The following is a 17,964-nucleotide window of genomic DNA, read 5'->3' as shown; positions in this document are numbered from 1 at the left end:
TATATATATATATATATATGTGTGTGTGTACATGCGTGCATGTACACACACACACACCTACCTCTATGTCTACTCTATACATACACACTCATAGTATTTAGTATTGTTTATTTTCTAGTAGAATAAGTCTTTTGTAAAGTTTAATAGGTTTTTTAAAAATAATTTTAGAAAGACATTAGACTTTTGAGTGATCATATGACTATTGAACTATAGGTTATTGAACTGGAACTGTCATTGCTTCTTTTGAATTCACAATCAACAAGTTACTGATGCAGCCATTTACAATTCAGCCATTTAGAGTCCATTTATATGCATAATGCTTATAGAATAGTTTCCTTATACTTGTTTTCTTATTCATCCTATCAGCAAAATGTTATTTCATTTGAGATATTTTTGTACACCTCTGTTTTCATCTATTGGATCACATTTTCTTATCAGTGGTATCAAAGTGAGTAAATATAAGGGATCTGTGTTCAACACCATCTTCTTTGAGAGTTTATTTCCATTAGAAATTTATCTTTTACTTGTTTCAGTCATTGGACTGCAGCACTGCTGGGGTGCCACCTTAAAGGGTTTAGTTGAAGAAACCAACTTCGGTACCTCATTCTTTTGGTCTCTTTTGTCATATTGCTAAGTTATGGGGGATGTAAATAAACCAACACCAGTTGTCAAGCAATGGGTGGTAGTGATGGGGACAAAGACACACAAATGCACACATGCACAAACACACACACACGACAGGCTTCCACACAGTTTCTGTCTACCAAATTCACTGACAATGCATTGGTCAGCCTGGTGCTCCTTCAGAAAACTTTTGCCCGACATGTTGCATTTAGTTGCAAAATGAGCTTCTTCACCACACAGCCATACCTGTGCCTTGGGCAGTTATGTTTGTTAATAATGGCATTTTATCAGTTGAAAAATGAAATATGATTTTGAAGAGATATGGTGCACCTGAGTACTGTATATACAATAAATTCTTTGTTTTTGTATATTTTTCTAATCTGAAAAGTATAAACTGACTGTAATTTCACTATTCACAAAAAATAGAAAAAATATTTTCTTTGCATTAACTTATTCTAACTGAACAAAATATAGAATTATTAATTCTTTCTTTTATCTCAATGAAACTTCAAAGAATCTAAATTGCCTACGGTTATCAAATTCTCTGATTTTTCATATAAAATATGAAAAATTGGTTGGGGAAATTTTTGTCTAAATTTTCCTATAATCTTCAGAATGTTTAATTTTTTTTTTGGTGGTGGTGGTGGTGGGGGGGGGTTCTTAAAATTTTCCTTTTAATGTACCCTTAAGGATTTATGAAATATGTAATGCCTTTTGTTTAGTGTATTTTAGTGGAAAAATAGTTAAACTTGAAAACTGTATTTGGAATACAAAATCAAAATTAAAAACCCCTTGACTATTGCGGGTGTTACGTTCCAAAACCCCCCCGCAATAGGTGAAAGTCCATGAAGTAGAAACAGTACTGTATATTTTTTATAATTATTTTCATAATATGTATATATCTATATATATAAAAATTTTATTATAAATGCAAAGCAACACCACAGAGGGATTGGCGTAAGTTAAATAATAAACCGTGATAGGTGAACTGTGATAAGGTGAGGGATTACTGTACTCCAAAATTAACCTGATGTCCTTTTTTTTGTGTGTGTAAATATTGCAAGTAATTTTAATTTGTAATAATTTTGGGAGAATGTATTGTAATGCTTGCATTCTTTCTTACTGTTGATCAGAATGGTTATAAGCTCCCCTATAGAAAAGATTTCAATAGTTTTTAGTTGATCTTCAATGTTTTCTGAAGTAGATCATTGTGCTAGTTATTTCAAGATAATCATAATTGGTTTATTAAATCTTGCATTAAACCTTAATTGAAAGATATCTGCATCATTGTGTTAAACATCCACTTTTCCATGCTTGCGTGGGTTGCATGGAGTTTGTTGAGGCAGCTTTTTCTGTGGCTGGATGCTCTTCCTGTTGCTAACCCTCACTTGCTTCCAAATGTAGCAATATCTCCTCATTGTGAGGCATGTTTCCATGGAAGATTGGAAATGAACATCACTGGTATGATGGTGATGCTTATTTACAGCCAGCATGTGATGTCAGGACAAGGACTCTCTCTCTCCCTCATACAATGGGCTTTTTCAATTTTTGTCTAAGAAATCTACGTCTACTCACAAGGCTTTGGTCTGCCTGGGGTTATAGTTGAAGACACTTGCCCAAGGTGTCACACAATGAGACTGAACCCAAAACCATGTGGTTGGAAGTAAACCTCTTGACCACAGCTATGTCCTTTTACATGTAACATTTGCAAGTTCTTGTAGAGACAAAAAGTAGCAACAACAAAACATGCAGCTTTTATAGTGCAGCAAATGCAAATGTGCGCATGCATGCATACATGCACACACACACACACACACACACACACTTCTTTCCATTTCAATCTCCTAAATTCACTTGCAAGACCCTACACTTGGCACTGTACAGTGCGACTGAACTTGAAACCATGTGGTTGGGAAACTGTCTTCTTAAATACACATGCACACGTGCGCACACACCCACACAGAGCCTTGCCTGAGCCTATTTTTGCAAGTATTATAAATAGGTGACATTTTTAGATGTTTTCTTTTTGAATAATTATTATTTACACTAAAATGTTCAGTCTATGGCTGAATTATATTTTCACTTGATGGGTTTCTTTACTAAGAAACTAATTTTCATGACACATTGACACTGTATTTGCTTTTCTCTGATACCTTTTATAAGTTGGCTTTAAGTCTAGGGAGATAGTCTTTTTAGTATTGGTGTTGTATTATAACCATACAAAAATAAATCTGCAAAGCAAAATTTCTATTCTATCCATGTCAGTAAGAAAATAGAAAAGTAAATGGAAAAAAAACAAAAAAAAAAAAACAGATTGAAACATTGACAGTGAACTATGGTTTGATTACTTTATTGATTGAAAATGAAATTTCTGTTCTGGAAATTAGAATATTTATTTCGTCATGGGTACACCATTGGAATGTGTCATGAAACATTAGAAGAAAATCAATTACAGTAATTCTACTAACACCATTAACATTACCTTCATTCATTGTCTTTCTTTTTAGGGGCTTTTTTTTCTTTGTTCGAGTAGCATTTTTGTTGTTCTTTTTTTGTCTATGCTTGTTTGTTTTAAGCACCAGTTTTTGAGTAGAGTTTACTTCAAATTTAGACTTGTTTTCATGTAAACATTAGACACTATCTTTAATAGCCAAGATGTTCAGAGATTTATATCATTGGATATAGTTTCAAATACTACATTAATACATATTTTTTATTCTCTTTGTGATTGGAAATAGATTTGATTTCAAAATTATCCTCTTGATAGTTTCCTATTCTTATTGCACCACTAATTAATCTTCTGTTACAAAAGTTACTATTTATGAGGGATATTATACTCAGTTTTTCATTCTTATTCTTACTCATGATTCTACTAAAACTTAACATTAAGTTAGTTCATTATCTGTGAGGCTTTCATTGCATATTTAAGCCATTTCAGTGAAATGAAAATATAGGACTATAATTTATGGGGTTCATGTAGAACAGTGAGAATCTTCATGCATCCCCATAAATTATCTGTTTGGCTGAGATCAGCACACAACAGCATATAATTTGTTTAGTAATTTCTGTAAACAAAAGTTTATGTTCTTGTCAGATTCAGTGGCCTGGCAGAGTAGCTTTAACTGAGCATGCATTCAATAAGGTCAAAACACTGCAGTGTCTTAAAGTTCATTTACACTAGCAAATCACATGATATGAATACACAGCATCTCAAGGGAGGAGGTGTTCTCCATTGATAATAGCCAACAGTGATCAGATATTCACATTTGAATTTACCAGAATGTATTAAGAATGAATAGATATGTTAAAATATAGGACTCTTTTTGCTATATCAATATATGTGTCCTTTAGAGAAGGCTTATCAAATGATGCTACACAATCATACATAAGTGATGTAGAAAAGTTGCAGGAAATAGCTTATGAGCACACACCATTGTTAGCCATGTAATCTAAATACTGTCCTAAAAATGCAAACTTTAAAAAACAGCCATTAAAATGTAAAAATATTGATTAAATAACAATAAAAAAGAGATTAATTTTCTATGAATTTATTTTACTCTTTTCTCTTCTTTAAATTTTTTAATGTTAGCAATATATTTAAAAAAAATTTTTTTTTTTAAAGTTAACATTTGAGACATTTTTGAATATGCTCTGACAAAGCACACACACACACCATAATGTATAGGTGCTTGACATACATGGAAGTTTGCTAGAAGCCGTTAAAACATTATCTGATATAGAACTCCGTATGAGATATAGTCAAAAAAACATTTTATATCATAATCAGGTCACCTTTTATTTTATGCACACACACACACACACACACACACACACACACACACACACACACACACACACACACACACACACATTTGTGTTATGAAGTTTGCTTTGCAACAATGTAATTTTGGTTTCTGTCCAACTGTGTGGCACCTATGGCCTTGGTCTAACTAGTGCCTTGTGAGTGGAACTGGGAGCCTGGTGTGTGTGTGTAGGGGGGTGTACCCCCTAATTAACACTGCTTGATCAAATTTAGTGTCATTGTTTACATTCTCTGGTTAGCTAAGTATCTCTCAATTTCAACGGTTTCATCATTTTCAGAATGGTGAGACCATGTTGGAAATGAAAATACTTTACTCTGAAAATCGATAAAAGATTGATGAGGACATTCAGTCACAAAATCTCTCAACAAATTTTACCTAACCCATGCCAGCATGGAAAAAGGGATGTAAGAACAACTACATGTATGTAAGATTTGTGCAAGTTTGTTTTTCATCGCATAGAGAATATTGATGGTATGTGTTTTGATTAAACATCAGAATGAAAGTTTCATATATACATATATATGTGTGTTTGTTTGTTTGTTTGTATGTGTGTGTTGATGAAAATATTTGATTTCCGATCCGTGGCTGATTTCTTGCAAGAGAAAGTTGAAGCTTCAGTGAAAGAGTTTTTCACCTTGAAGGACAAGAACTGGTATCAGTGTGGGATCAAAGAACTGGCAGAAAGGTGGCTTCAGACGCTGCAACACAATGGCCTCCACTTTGAATGCTTGGCTGTTTTGACAAACAAAGCAAGTAGTTATCAAAACTTTTGACTCAACACAATAGTGTAGTTCAGTTGTTATTCTTCTTTCTGATAAGTTAAGGTAGATATGAAATACTTCATAAATCTGTGGTCAGTCACATGTTTTGTATCTAAACGCAGTGATTTTATGGGAATGATGGTTGGAGAATGATTTTACACGAAGGAAAGATGAGTAATGATTTTTATGGAATAAAGTTTATCAACCAAATTCCACATTTTATTTAACAGGACTTCAATAACCTTAACTCTTTTGTTAGTATATTTCCATTGCAATAAACTGTCTTTGTTTTAATTAGTTTTGAGATAATGAAAACTTTAGTTATTTAAGAAAACTTTGTTATTATAATATGTGTGTTTGGAGCATAAATTACCATGAAATTTTGATGGTTTAAATTCAATCAGTTTAAAACAATAAATTCGTATTAGAACCAAGGGCAATCTTGGGTGGATTGGTATCAAAAGGGTGAAACTCCTCTACTATATGTAGTTGTTCAAAAGCAAGGCAGAATGCTCAAGTATCTTAGAACTTTGCTGGAATAAACCTTTCTTAGCATCTTAGCTTTAATATCAACACTATATATTTAATAATATTGCTACATATCAAATAGTAACACAAATATATTTGAAAAAGCTATTATCAAAAGTGAAGCATAAGAGCTCGTTTCTGGTATGAAAGCTTCAGTAGTAGTAGTAGTGGTATCATCATCATCACCACCACCATGATGTCTATTTTTCAATACTAGCATGGGACAAATGGAATTCATTGAGGCAGATATTTTATGTCTTGATGTCCTTCCTAATGCCAACCCTAACCTGTTTTCAATTAAGGGAATATTTCCCTCTGGTTAGACATATTTTCGTAGAAGATTGGAAATGGACAGGGCTTGTGTGATGCTGCCACTTGTTTACGACTGTCATTCAATATTGAGACAAGGTGACAACAACATACATATACCTTTTGTCTTTTACCTGTTTCAGTCATTAGACTGCAGCCATGCTGGGGCACCACCTTCAAGAATTTTTGGTGAATGAATTTATGGCAGCACTTTTTTTTTTAAGCATGTTACTTATTTTATCAATCTCTTTTGCCAAAACACTAAGTCATGGGGATGTAAACTCTCCAACACCTGTTGTCAAACAATGGTCTCACACACACACACACACACACACACACACACACACACACACACACACACAAGATTCTTTCAGTTTCTCTCTACCAAATCCATTCACAAGGCTTTGGTTGATCCAGGTCTATAGTAAAAGACATTTTCCCAAGTTGTCATACACTAAGACTGAACCTGAGGCCATCATGTGGTTGGGAAGTAAGTTTTAATCACACAGCTATACCTAAATATTTAATATATGAAACATAAAACAGAGCAATTTAGTCAATGAAGTATCAAAATATCATGGTTTCTGGTTTTAAATGATAAATATCTAATGAAAATATAACATCTAATGAATAAATACATAATATTTCTTTGAAATGTCTGCTTTCTCATTTTGTTGAAGTGTCAAAGAAAGAGGTGCATTGAAATTAAGTTGAATTTGCATGAAATGTTTACACATTGTCAGATGAATTTTATATTCATACAGAATAATTAAATGCAATATTCATCCGTCTATGAACTTTTAATTCATTAAATAAAGGTACTTTAGCTTATTAATGTGAATTGGATTCCTCTAATGACCTTATTGATTTCAGTGAATAGTTATTAATACAGAAAATAAAAGGCACTATCTGCAAATTTAATAAATATATATATTTTAAACTTAATTATATTTTAAAATCATATGAATCAAAATTTACCCAACCTCTTTTGGTAAATTTCTTTGGCCTTTATTCTGTAAGCTGCAACTTAACCTATTTTATATATATAAAAACTCAGCAATTCCGTGACAGTTGTGTAAGAGAATGAAAGCCATGCTAGTGACATTGAAGAGTTTTTGTCTTCACTCCCTAGTAGCCATAATGATTGTGTATTTCTTATGGTGTGTATGCAAGTGCATGGTTTAGTGGTTAGGGTGTTGTGCACAGGATTCATGTACCAGGCGGCATGTTGTGTCTTTGAGCAGAGCACTTCTGCTCAAGGTCCTAGTATAAGTAAAACAAATAAAAGAGAAAACAAGTAAACCAGTAAAAGATAAAAAATGTTATGACTGCCCAATCAAGTTTGACCTATAGCTAAACATTTTTTCATATACCAAATCTAGTCATTCATCTGTTGAATTATTTTCTGTTAAATATTACTGTCTTACCAAGCTTTGATCACTATTTCATTTTAGACTGTATTTTATAAATCATAACAGACAAAGAAAGAAAGAGAGAGAGAGAGAGAGAGAGAGAGTGAAAGAGTGGAGGGGTTACAAGACATTTGCTATCTTTATGACTAGTGGTGGTTCTCAGTTGTTCAATTGACTGAATTATCTGCTTTTGGATTGACATATAAGTGGATGATCATTCCGCAGGCATGTGTGCCTTTTATGTAATTCTTAGGCAGAATCAACATGACACAAGGTACAACAAGGCAGTACCTTTTTGAATTACACATACAATTCACCTACAGTTTCTGTCTACCCAGTTTCACTCGAGTTGGTTTGAGGGTAAACAAAATGACATTTGCCCAAGTTACAACACACAGTGATATCGAACCTGGGACCTTGTGGTCATGAAGTGAACTTCTTAGGCAATACTGCCCCTAGCTATAACTCCATGACCTTGCATTTGTTATCTTTGATGCCAGCCTTGGATTTCTTTCATTGCAAGATTAAATGCTTTACTTTTATAAGAAATCTGTTAATTCATGATACCTCTTTAACCCTTTTAATATGAACCCTTCTAAGATTGACCCTGGTTCTATGAATACACCCTTTTTTTAAAGTGATCTCAATTTATGTTCCTAGCATCAACTTAATGATGGTTACTCTATTAAATTTTTAATTGTTTTCGAAATTAATTGAAATAAAAGGCAGTATATTTCAACAGAAAAATTCTAAGAAAAGGGTTAAGCATTTTTTTAATAACTACCTTTGTCTGTCAAGTGGCTGATTAGTCAGTTAGCAAGAAATCAATGTGTAATCACTTCAATAATTCATGTTAATATTTTTAGTTTTATTTCTATTATGGAAAAATTTAATCCTAAATCCTTTCCTTTTTATAACACTTTGCTTTCAGTAACAAAATTTATTTTTAATAATTGCTTTAAATGTTACCTTTAAATTTTCCCTAATTATTGTAAGCTGTGTTTAATGTTTTCCCTTATTTTGCTATTAAATTTCAGGTGTTAGCATCCAGAAGTTGACAGCTACTCCTGATGGAAATTCAGGACAGTCAAAGACAATCAAAGAAAAAACAGCCATGGTGCGAGCTGCAAGGCAGCTTTTATCAGCTATCACCCGGGTATTGTTACTTGCAGATAAAGTAGTGGTCAAACAGCTGCTGGCAGCCAAGGATCGAGTAAGTGTCCCCTTCTCCTGCTCCTCCTCTTTCTCTCTTTCTTCTAAAGTTCTTCACTGGAGAAATGTATTGTTGTTTTTTGCTGGTCAAGTTCTTAAATTTAAATGACTTGGTCAGTATATTCATGCACGTGCTACTACTAGCTAAATACAATGAAATAAATTTTGCTCTACCAAATTATACACAAACTTAATATTTCATTGTTCTTATAAGGACTTTTATTTCTTTTCTTTATTCTTTTGGATAAAAAAAAAAGAAAAAAGCTTCATGATGTTTACCTTCTCCAACACTTAATACTAACCTGCATAAGAACACCCATGCTAATACATTCATGTTTGAAAGTAAACTCTCAATGAGTGCTCATCACCATTTAATATAAGCTTGCTTCTTGACTATCTGGTCTTGGGATCAGTCTCATTGTGTGGCATCTTGGACAAGTGTCTTCTACTATAACCACCAGCCTTGTGAGTGGATTTGGTAGATGGAAACTGGAAGAAACCTCTCATTGTACATATATGAGGTGGTATCAAAAAGTTCCAATCTAGTTCAGTAGTACACCAACGGATTGTAATACATAGCTGTTTGCACAGTGAGAGCTAGTAATGACCTTCATGAGGCAGTCTGTCGAGTGACATTGCTCTGTTTACATTGCAAGTTGCAAAATTTGTGTTTTTGCGATCACGTGTATGCTGTAGTCTGCAATTTTTGTCATGGACTGGAATTTGGAACAAAGAGCCAGTGTGAAATACTGCATTAAACTTAGGAAGCCTGCTACATAGACATTGAGCATGCTTTGGCAAGCTTACGGTGACAAGGCAATGGGTCATATGCAATGTTTCAAGTGACACGGGTGCTTCAAAAGGCATGACAGAGCCACAGCTCAGTCAAGAGCATGTTCATTGTTTTTTTGACATCCACAGTATTGGTGCATTGAGAATTCATCTCCCTGGGCCAGGCCGTCCATTAAGAGTTTTACTGCAACGTTTTGAAGTGTTTGAGGGAGGACATTCGGCAAAAGCAACCAGGTCCGTGGAGCACAAAGAATTGGATTCATCATGATGACAATGCACCCTGTCACTGAACTCGCCTCACTTGTGAGTTTCTCACCAAAAACAACATAGTATCATTTCTATACCTACCCTATTTGCCAGATTGAGCACCTGCCGACTTCAATCTCTTCCCCAAGATGAGAATGCAGTTCAAAGGTCACCGTTTTAACACCATTGTCGAGATCAAGAGCAATTTGCAGAAGGTCTTTGACTCACTTACTGAAAACGACTTCCAGGCTGGATTCCAAAAGTGGCAGGAATGCTGGGACCAGTGTATCACTGCACAAAGTGACTATTTTTGATGGTAAATAAGTTATTCTTTATTAAATATAACTAGTCCAGGAACCTTTTGATACCACCTCATATAATATTTGTTTATGTGTATTGGTGTGTACCTTTGATTTGAGGGCAAATGTTGGTTGTAAATGGGATCACCATCATACAAACAATGTTTGTTTTCAGTCTTCCATGAAAACTATTCTGGCCATGGGGAACTCTTACTTTGCTTGGAAACAGGTCAAGGTTGGAAACAGGAAGAGTATCTGGTTGTAGAAAATCTGTCTCAACAAAATTTGTCTGACCCATGCAACCATGGAAAAATTGATGCTAAATGATGATAAAAGTAGATATTTTACTAAGGCCACTGTAAAGTTTTGGTTATATTGAAAATAAATTTGAAATACATGGGGACAGTCTACTGATAAGAATATTCATGAAAGAAATTAACAAGTCTTGGTTACAGAAGCTGCATTGAAGCATTGATGCCAACCATCTGTAACTCTAAAGATTCTGTGTTGATATCTCAAGTAATTTATAACAAAAATCGGCTTCCATAAAATGATTTATGAATTTTTAAGCTGCAAATAAATAGCTACGAAAAGATTAGTGACAATACTTCAGACTGAGAAGAGTTTTGCCAATGATAAAATTCATTTCTGAAACATTTTGAGTTTTCCAAATAGTTTTTCAGTTAAATATCAATTTTATTTATTCATTAACTTTATGTGACTAATTTCTCTAAATATTATATTTAATTACATTAAATATTTTGTTCTCATTTTGCAAACTAGAGAATTATTAGATATCCCGAGGCAGTTCATGAGGGAGTTTCTATACTCTTCTTGCTAAAACCAGCAGTCAAATCTCCCGCAAATATCACCCTACTTTTTTAAAGAATTATACATTGGATAATGTAATCCAGATACACTTCCAGAAAAATACTTTTATTTCTGGCTTCAGTGCTTTCGCTCTGAAGGGCCAACTTAGGACTAATAACACCAACTACATATGTATTGCTTAATGATTTTGCTGATGCTATTAAAACCAAATTTTGCTTGTGTGTTACATGGTAACTAAGAGTTAAAGAAATAGTTTGAAAAAAATTTTTTTTTTTAAGAATATCATTTTCTTCACCACCTTCGGTTTTACTGTTTGTGCTACATCCCTCCAAGGAACTTGTTCTTTGTTGCATATTCTTATCCATCATTAACTTCACTGAACTGATACTACTTCCTTAATATAATTAATTTGTAGCATAAATCCTATTATGTTCCAAAAAATTAATATTTTAATGCCAGAAGATAATTGTTGAAAAAAAAAACATTTAAAAATGTATTTTCTTTTTTCCTGTTGAAAACATTGTGTTTTCACTTTTAGAAAAGGATTTTCATTTAATCTCCAGGTAAGATACAGGGTGCAGCCAAAAACCCCTCCATATTTACTATTCTTGATAAACCAATATATGGGGGGGGGGGGTTCTTTAGCATCACTGTAATGTGGTGAAGAAGTTTCTTTCATAACATTATGGCTTAAGATTCTGTTGATGATGTGTCATTGTGAATAGGTGTCTTCTCAAGCTGACTCGTGCCTTAACTTACAAGTGCCTGAGTATTCCACAGACATGTAAACTCATAATGTCATTTTCAGGCAGAACCAGTGTGACAAGGCTGTACTTTTTGAATTACAGACGCGTCCAGCTGCTTTGTGTTCAGTAATTCTCATCATAATCATCATTGTTTTAACATTTACATTTTCATGGGTCAATGGAATTTGTTGAGACAGATTTTTCTAGGTTAATGACACGAAGGACAAAACCCTTCATGTTATTGACCCCCCAACTTGTTTACAAGCAAAGTGATATTTTCCCCATGGCCAGTCACGTTTCTATGGAAGATTGGAAATAAGATACTTTGCATGATAGTGATGCTCATATCAATCCCATGATGTTAAGACACACACACATGACTGGCATCTTTCAGTTTCCATCTACCAAATCCACACAAAGGCTTTGGTTAGCTTGGAGAAATAGAAGACACTTGCCCAAGGTACTATACAGTGAGACTGAATCCACAAACATATGTGGTTGAGAAGCATATTTCTTCACCACACAGCCATGCCTCTTCTTATATAATTAGACATATTGATGTACATAGACCTGATGTCTGAACCAAATAACATAACTTAAAACTTTGCTATTGTCAATTCATATGTTTCTTAAGTAAACACACTAATCTTGTGTTAGTACAGTTTCAAGTTGAGTGGTTGTGGTATGGATGGATGATAAGATCGTCATCATCATCATCATCATGTTAATATTCATTTCTTTGTATTGGCAGGAGTGTGACATACCTGTCATACAGCATGCTATCCACTTCATCTCAGATTTGTTATCATCCAAATTTTTTTAGTGGTTTGGTATTCTGACATCTGACTTCATCACTTCTTCCCAACAATTCACACATGTCTACATGAGAACTATCAAATTTATTTTGAAAACGTGTATTAAATCAGTAAAGCAGTCCAGAAATGAATATCCCAAAGTGGTTAGAAAATTTGTTGGCAAATATTTTTGAAAATTGCTCATCTCAAACATCATATCCAATACAGTTAGGTTCTTTGAGAGGTAGTCTCTCTCTCTCTTTTTCTCTCTCTCTTTCTCTCTGTCGTTATTTCTCTGTCTTTTTCTGTGTCTGTTTCTCTCTGTATCTCTTTCTTTGTCTGTGTATCTGTCTCTCTCCCTCTGTGTGTGCGTGCATGTGTGTGCGTGTGTGTGTGTGTGTGTCTGTCTGTCTGTCTGTCTGTCTGTCTGTGTGTGTCTCTCTCTCTCTCTCTCTCTGTCTCTCTCTCTCTCTCTTCATCTGTTTCATTCTCTGTTTGCCTCTGTCTCTCTTGACCTCTTTCAATACTTTTAATGAACATTTGATATCTAAAATTGATCCAAATGGGTTGTTGAGTTTGATTGCTATGCTCTAAAATATTTAAAGGAATTTAATCCTGTCATTTATTGTGTTACAGATTATTATAGTCTCGTTTATCATGTCAATATTAATATCATATATTTCAAGCAAAGAAATTATAAACTGGTTTTATGCTTCAGTGAAGTATAACATATCGTTCTTGCTACCCACCTCCTCTCACCTTTAAGAGAGAGAAATAAAAAAAATAAAAACTTCCTTAGAATAATTATTTGAAATACTGCAACACATTGTTTCCACTTAACCAACCAATATGCAATTATTGACAAGCATCCTTTCTGATTTATTTCCGCATCTTTTTTGTTTTTCTTTTGCATTCCCCCACAACTGAAACTAGAGTCTGCTGAATTATTGTCCTAATAACCTATATTCACATATTATAGACAACATATTAGAGAGAGAGAGAGAGAGAGAGAGATTACTGTAACGTTTCTATTGATCCGGTGGGATGAAACTAATCAACTTATGTCCTCAGTTAACTTTTGTATCTATATACATAGCTTTTTTAACGATCACTTTGCTTAATCTATAAAAAATACTTTGTTGTTGTTATTGTTTTTCTCTATCTTCCTAGCTTCCTTTGTCTAAATCTCTGAAGCTTCCCTCCATACTATCAGTCATCTCCTAGTCATGAATCCCCAACTCCCCTAACTCATAGAGAATTTGTTTTTCACCATTCACTACATCCACCCTTCAACCCTACCCAATCTTTACAGCAGTTGCCTACCTCCCTGTCTTCTCATCTATTCTCTATCTCTAAATCCCTTGATACCCTCTTGCAAATTCCACCCACACTTTTGGTACTTCTTCCACTACTCCTTCCTTCATACACTTCTACTCACCTTGTACTTTGAGGATCTACCTTGATCACTCCTACTCTCGTTTCCAAAACGTGAATAACCATGTAGCTCCCCTATGGTAAGAAACCTATTCTACTCTGACCCTACTTCTCTCATGCTTCAACCTCTCATCTTCTAGTGTAAAGCCATCTCTTTTGGTGTAGGTTGTGTTACAAGCTGCATGGATACCTCACCAGCTCTCGTTGTCATTAGGAAGAGTGTTTCATTGTAGAAATCATACCAAAGCAGATGATGGAGCACAATGCATACTTCAGACTGGTTGGATCCTGTGAAACCTTCCACATTCCATGCCAGCATGGAACACAGAACATGATCTTTAAATGATGATGAAATTGATAGGATTTTTTATTACAACTTTGAATTTATTATACACTAAATTATCTGACATATTTCTTTTTCTCTCTTTTTCTGCTTCATGGGAATTGATTTCAAAGTGTTAATATTACTTTTTTTCTTTTTTACTATCCAATAATTTCAAGGATATAAAGTGGCTCAGAGATGTGTTGATGGAGAATACTGGAAGGGGCAGTGGTCTCAGAGCTGGTTGGTTACTTTGGTTGAAAGCAAACAAAAAAGTTTGTACGAAGAATTGAGTGGTTATGGGCAGGACCTGGATCCTATGTAAAATTTGTCTGAAAAGGGGCAGCAGATTTGGTGGCTTTTAACAGCCAGCATAGCTACTCAGAGGGCAATAATGGATTGACTGACTTAACTGTTTGGTTAAGTAAGTTTCTGTTGAAATACAACTTTTGCTTCAATTATAATACTGAAGACACAGGCCTGGCTGTGTGGTAAGAAGCTTGTTTCCCAACCACATGGTTCTGGGTTCAGTCACACTGCATGGCACCTTAGGTGAGTGTCTTCAGCTATAGCCTCAGGCTGACCAAAGCCTTGTGAGTGGATTTGGTAGATAGAAATCCAGTGAGGTTGACAAGTAACTTGCAAGACAAAGATATCTTAGTTGAGTGAGGGAGCGGAACCAAGAGAAATGAATGTGTGCCAGGCAAGATGTTAGAGTATGATAGAGGACAGAGATAGTTGTCTTACTATAGAAGAGAAACTTGGCCATCTCAGTAAGACAAGGAAAGATAAGGAAAGAAGGAGAGAGTTTGTGAAAAAGATAGACAATCAATGAGAGAGAGAGAGAGAGAGAGAGAGAGGGGTAGTGTTGGAGATGTATTGGGGAATTACCCACATTGAACAGTAGGGGTGGGGAGTATAAGTAGTACAGAGGGTATAGAGAGGGATGTTCTGTAACAATGTGATGGGGAATATGTTTAAAGATGCAAGTTGTAAGGGATGAAGTTGTAACTGAAAATTTGTTAAATATTTTTAAGTGTGTTTAGCTTTCCAAATTGGTAAATATTTCCTTTCCTTTTCGTGTGTGTGTTTTGTATTATAATTCATTTTAAATCTTATTCATTTAAAAATCTTGATTTTCTTTCAGTAAATATTTCTTTTCAAGTTCACTTTTCCATTGTAATATTTGAAATTCATTCCCTTTAGAATGTTTAACTTCATCATCTTCTGTAAATTCCAACCATGGTAATGCATTATGTTTCCAAAGTCCATTATGCGAATGAACAGTTTCTTAATAAACCCAATAATCAATCCATGTACTTTGCAATGTTGACATAGCCTAGCAATCTGTTTCAATGAAAAGCTTCATAATTTTCTGGCATGTTTATTATATTGGTCTTTTACTTCTTTCAGTGAACGGTGGCCATACTGGGGCACACTTTCAAAGGTTTTATTAATGGGGAAATATTTTGAATGTAGATATTTAAATTATAACTTGTAATAGTTTGACATACAAACCTTTATCCCTTCTACTTAATCAATAAAAAAGACTAACAATCTATCTAAAAGTCCATTTCCTATTCAGATTAAAATCAAAAATATTGGGATTATTAAGATTGTAATCTTGGCTAAAATATGTGGCATTCATGCCTGTGTGTTTGTGATTTACACCTGTTTTTCCATGCTATCATAGGTCAGACATATATACAATCAAGGCATTGTTTTGTAACCAGGTACCCTGATTTCATATTTCACATCTCTTCAAAGGTGTGAAGTGAGTGGATGATTTGTTGACAGAAGAAACAGAAGTAGTGATAACAAAACACTTCTCATAGTGATTTTCATAGAGTATAAATGTAAACACATACACATCTCTCTCTGTCTCTCTCTCTGTCTCTCTCTCTGTCTCTCTGTCTGTCTGTCTCTCTCTCTCTCTCTCTGTATGAATGAGTAATGAGCTTTTAGTTTTCAAGTATCAAATTCTCATTCAAGAATCTGGATGGCCTGAGGCTATAGTAGAGGACACTTGCTCAAAATACCACATAGTGGTAATGAACTTGGGACCACATAGTGACTTCCCGTGTGCTGGTGCCATGAAAAATGCACCCAGTACACTCTGTAGAATGTTGGCATTAGGAAGGGCATCCACACATAGAAACCATGCTAAAATAGACAGTTGAAACACAAAGTAATCCTTAGACCCATTAGATCCTGTCAAGCCATCTAATTCATGCCAGCATGAAACATGGATGTTAAAAGACGATGATAATCATCATCATCATCAATTAATGTCCATTGTCCATGCTGGCATGGGTTGGATAGTTTGACTAGGGCTGGTAAGCTGAGGGGCTGCACCAGACTCCAGTCTGATTTGGCATAGTTTCTATGGCTGGATGCCCTTCCTAATACCAACTGGTCTGAGAGTGTAGTGGATGCTTTTACATACCACCAGCATGGGTGCCAGTTGCTTGACACCAGTGTCTGCTATGACTACAATTTCACTTGGCTTGATGGGTCTTTTTCTCAAGCACAGCATATCACCAAAGGTCTCAGTCATTTGTCATTGTTTCCATGAGGTGCAACGCTTGAAAGGAGCTTTTTATGTACCACCGGCACAGGTGCTAGTTACGCAACACTGGCATTGGCCACATTACCTTCATGAGGCCCAACACTTGAGTGCTAGTTATGTGACACTGGCATCAGTCACATTGCCTCCGTGAGGCCCAACTCTTGAATGATGCTTTTTATGTCCCACTGACATGGGTTGATGGGTTTTCTCAAGTACAGTAAAGAATTAGTAAGTAGGAGAGCAGACAAATCACAAATCCCTACTGCTCTCCTACTTACTAATTCTTTGGTTTTTGTTAGGCTAACTCTAAGGCCCTTTGATTCCAGGCCTTGCTTCCACACTTGAAATTTCTTCTCTAGTTCTGATAGTGAATCAGCCTTAAGAACAAGGTCATCAGCATAGAGGAGCTCCCAGGGGCAGCCTGTCTTAAATTCCACTATTATTGCATGCTGGCATGGGTGGGATGATGTGACAGGAGCCAGCCAGGCAGAAACCTGCACCAGACTTCTGCAACTGTTTTGGCAATATTTTTACAGCTGGATGCCCTTCTTAACTCCAATCATTCAGCAGAGTAGACTTAGCACTTTTAATGTGGCACAAGCATAGTTGAGGTCAGTTTTGGCAAGGTTTTTACAGTTGGATGCCCTTCAAAATGCCAACCACTTAACAGTGTGGACTGGGTACTTTTAAGTGGCACCTGCACTGACTGGGTTACCAAGTACTTGCAAGGCAAAAAAAATCTTCTTTGAGAGGAGAGGAGCATTGGAGGGAGTGATCTTGTGTCAGATGATGAAAGGTTATAGTGAGACAGAGACAGAAACAGGTGTCTTGCTGCAGAGGAGGTACAAGGTTACTCAACTGGAGAGAGAGAGTGTGAGAGAGATCAGGAAGGAAGACAGAAATAGGTGCACTGCTACAAAGGAAATACATGGTTATCAAACCTGAGGGAAGTGCAGGGGAAGGAGAAAGAGAGAGAGAGTAGGAGACAGCAAGATAGAGATGGTGGCAAAGTGCCGAGCATACTCGAAAGGAACGAGGATCAGAATATAAATGGGATGGTTGAGTAAAGGAAAAGAGAAAGAGAGAGAGAGATATAGATAGTGGCAAGTGCCAGGGCATACCCTTGAGGTTTGAACGTCATAATATAAGTGGTTATATATATATGTGTGTGTGTGTATATGTATATATATGTGTGTGTGTGTGTGTGTGTGTATATATATATATATATATATATATATATATATACATATATACATATATA

At 35.2% G+C, this 17,964-nt stretch overlaps 1 protein-coding gene across 3 annotated transcripts in view; it reads left to right on the top strand.

The window, feature by feature from the left end:
• Positions 1–17,964, top strand: part of LOC106877594 (alpha-catulin) — a 329,504-nt gene that overhangs the window by 190,456 nt on the left and 121,084 nt on the right. For all 3 annotated transcript variants that reach the window (XM_052973445.1, XM_052973457.1, XM_052973451.1), the window contains one exon: positions 8,496–8,671. In XM_052973445.1, coding sequence (XP_052829405.1) covers positions 8,496–8,671 — 176 coding nt within the window. The remainder of the gene's footprint in view (positions 1–8,495; positions 8,672–17,964) is intronic.

Source organism: Octopus bimaculoides, chromosome 1 (genome assembly GCF_001194135.2).
Source record: "Octopus bimaculoides isolate UCB-OBI-ISO-001 chromosome 1, ASM119413v2, whole genome shotgun sequence".
NCBI classification, from domain to species: Eukaryota; Metazoa; Mollusca; class Cephalopoda; order Octopoda; family Octopodidae; genus Octopus; species Octopus bimaculoides.
The sequence above is the reverse complement of the archived record's forward strand: the minus strand, read 5'-3'. Positions and strand labels throughout refer to the sequence as shown.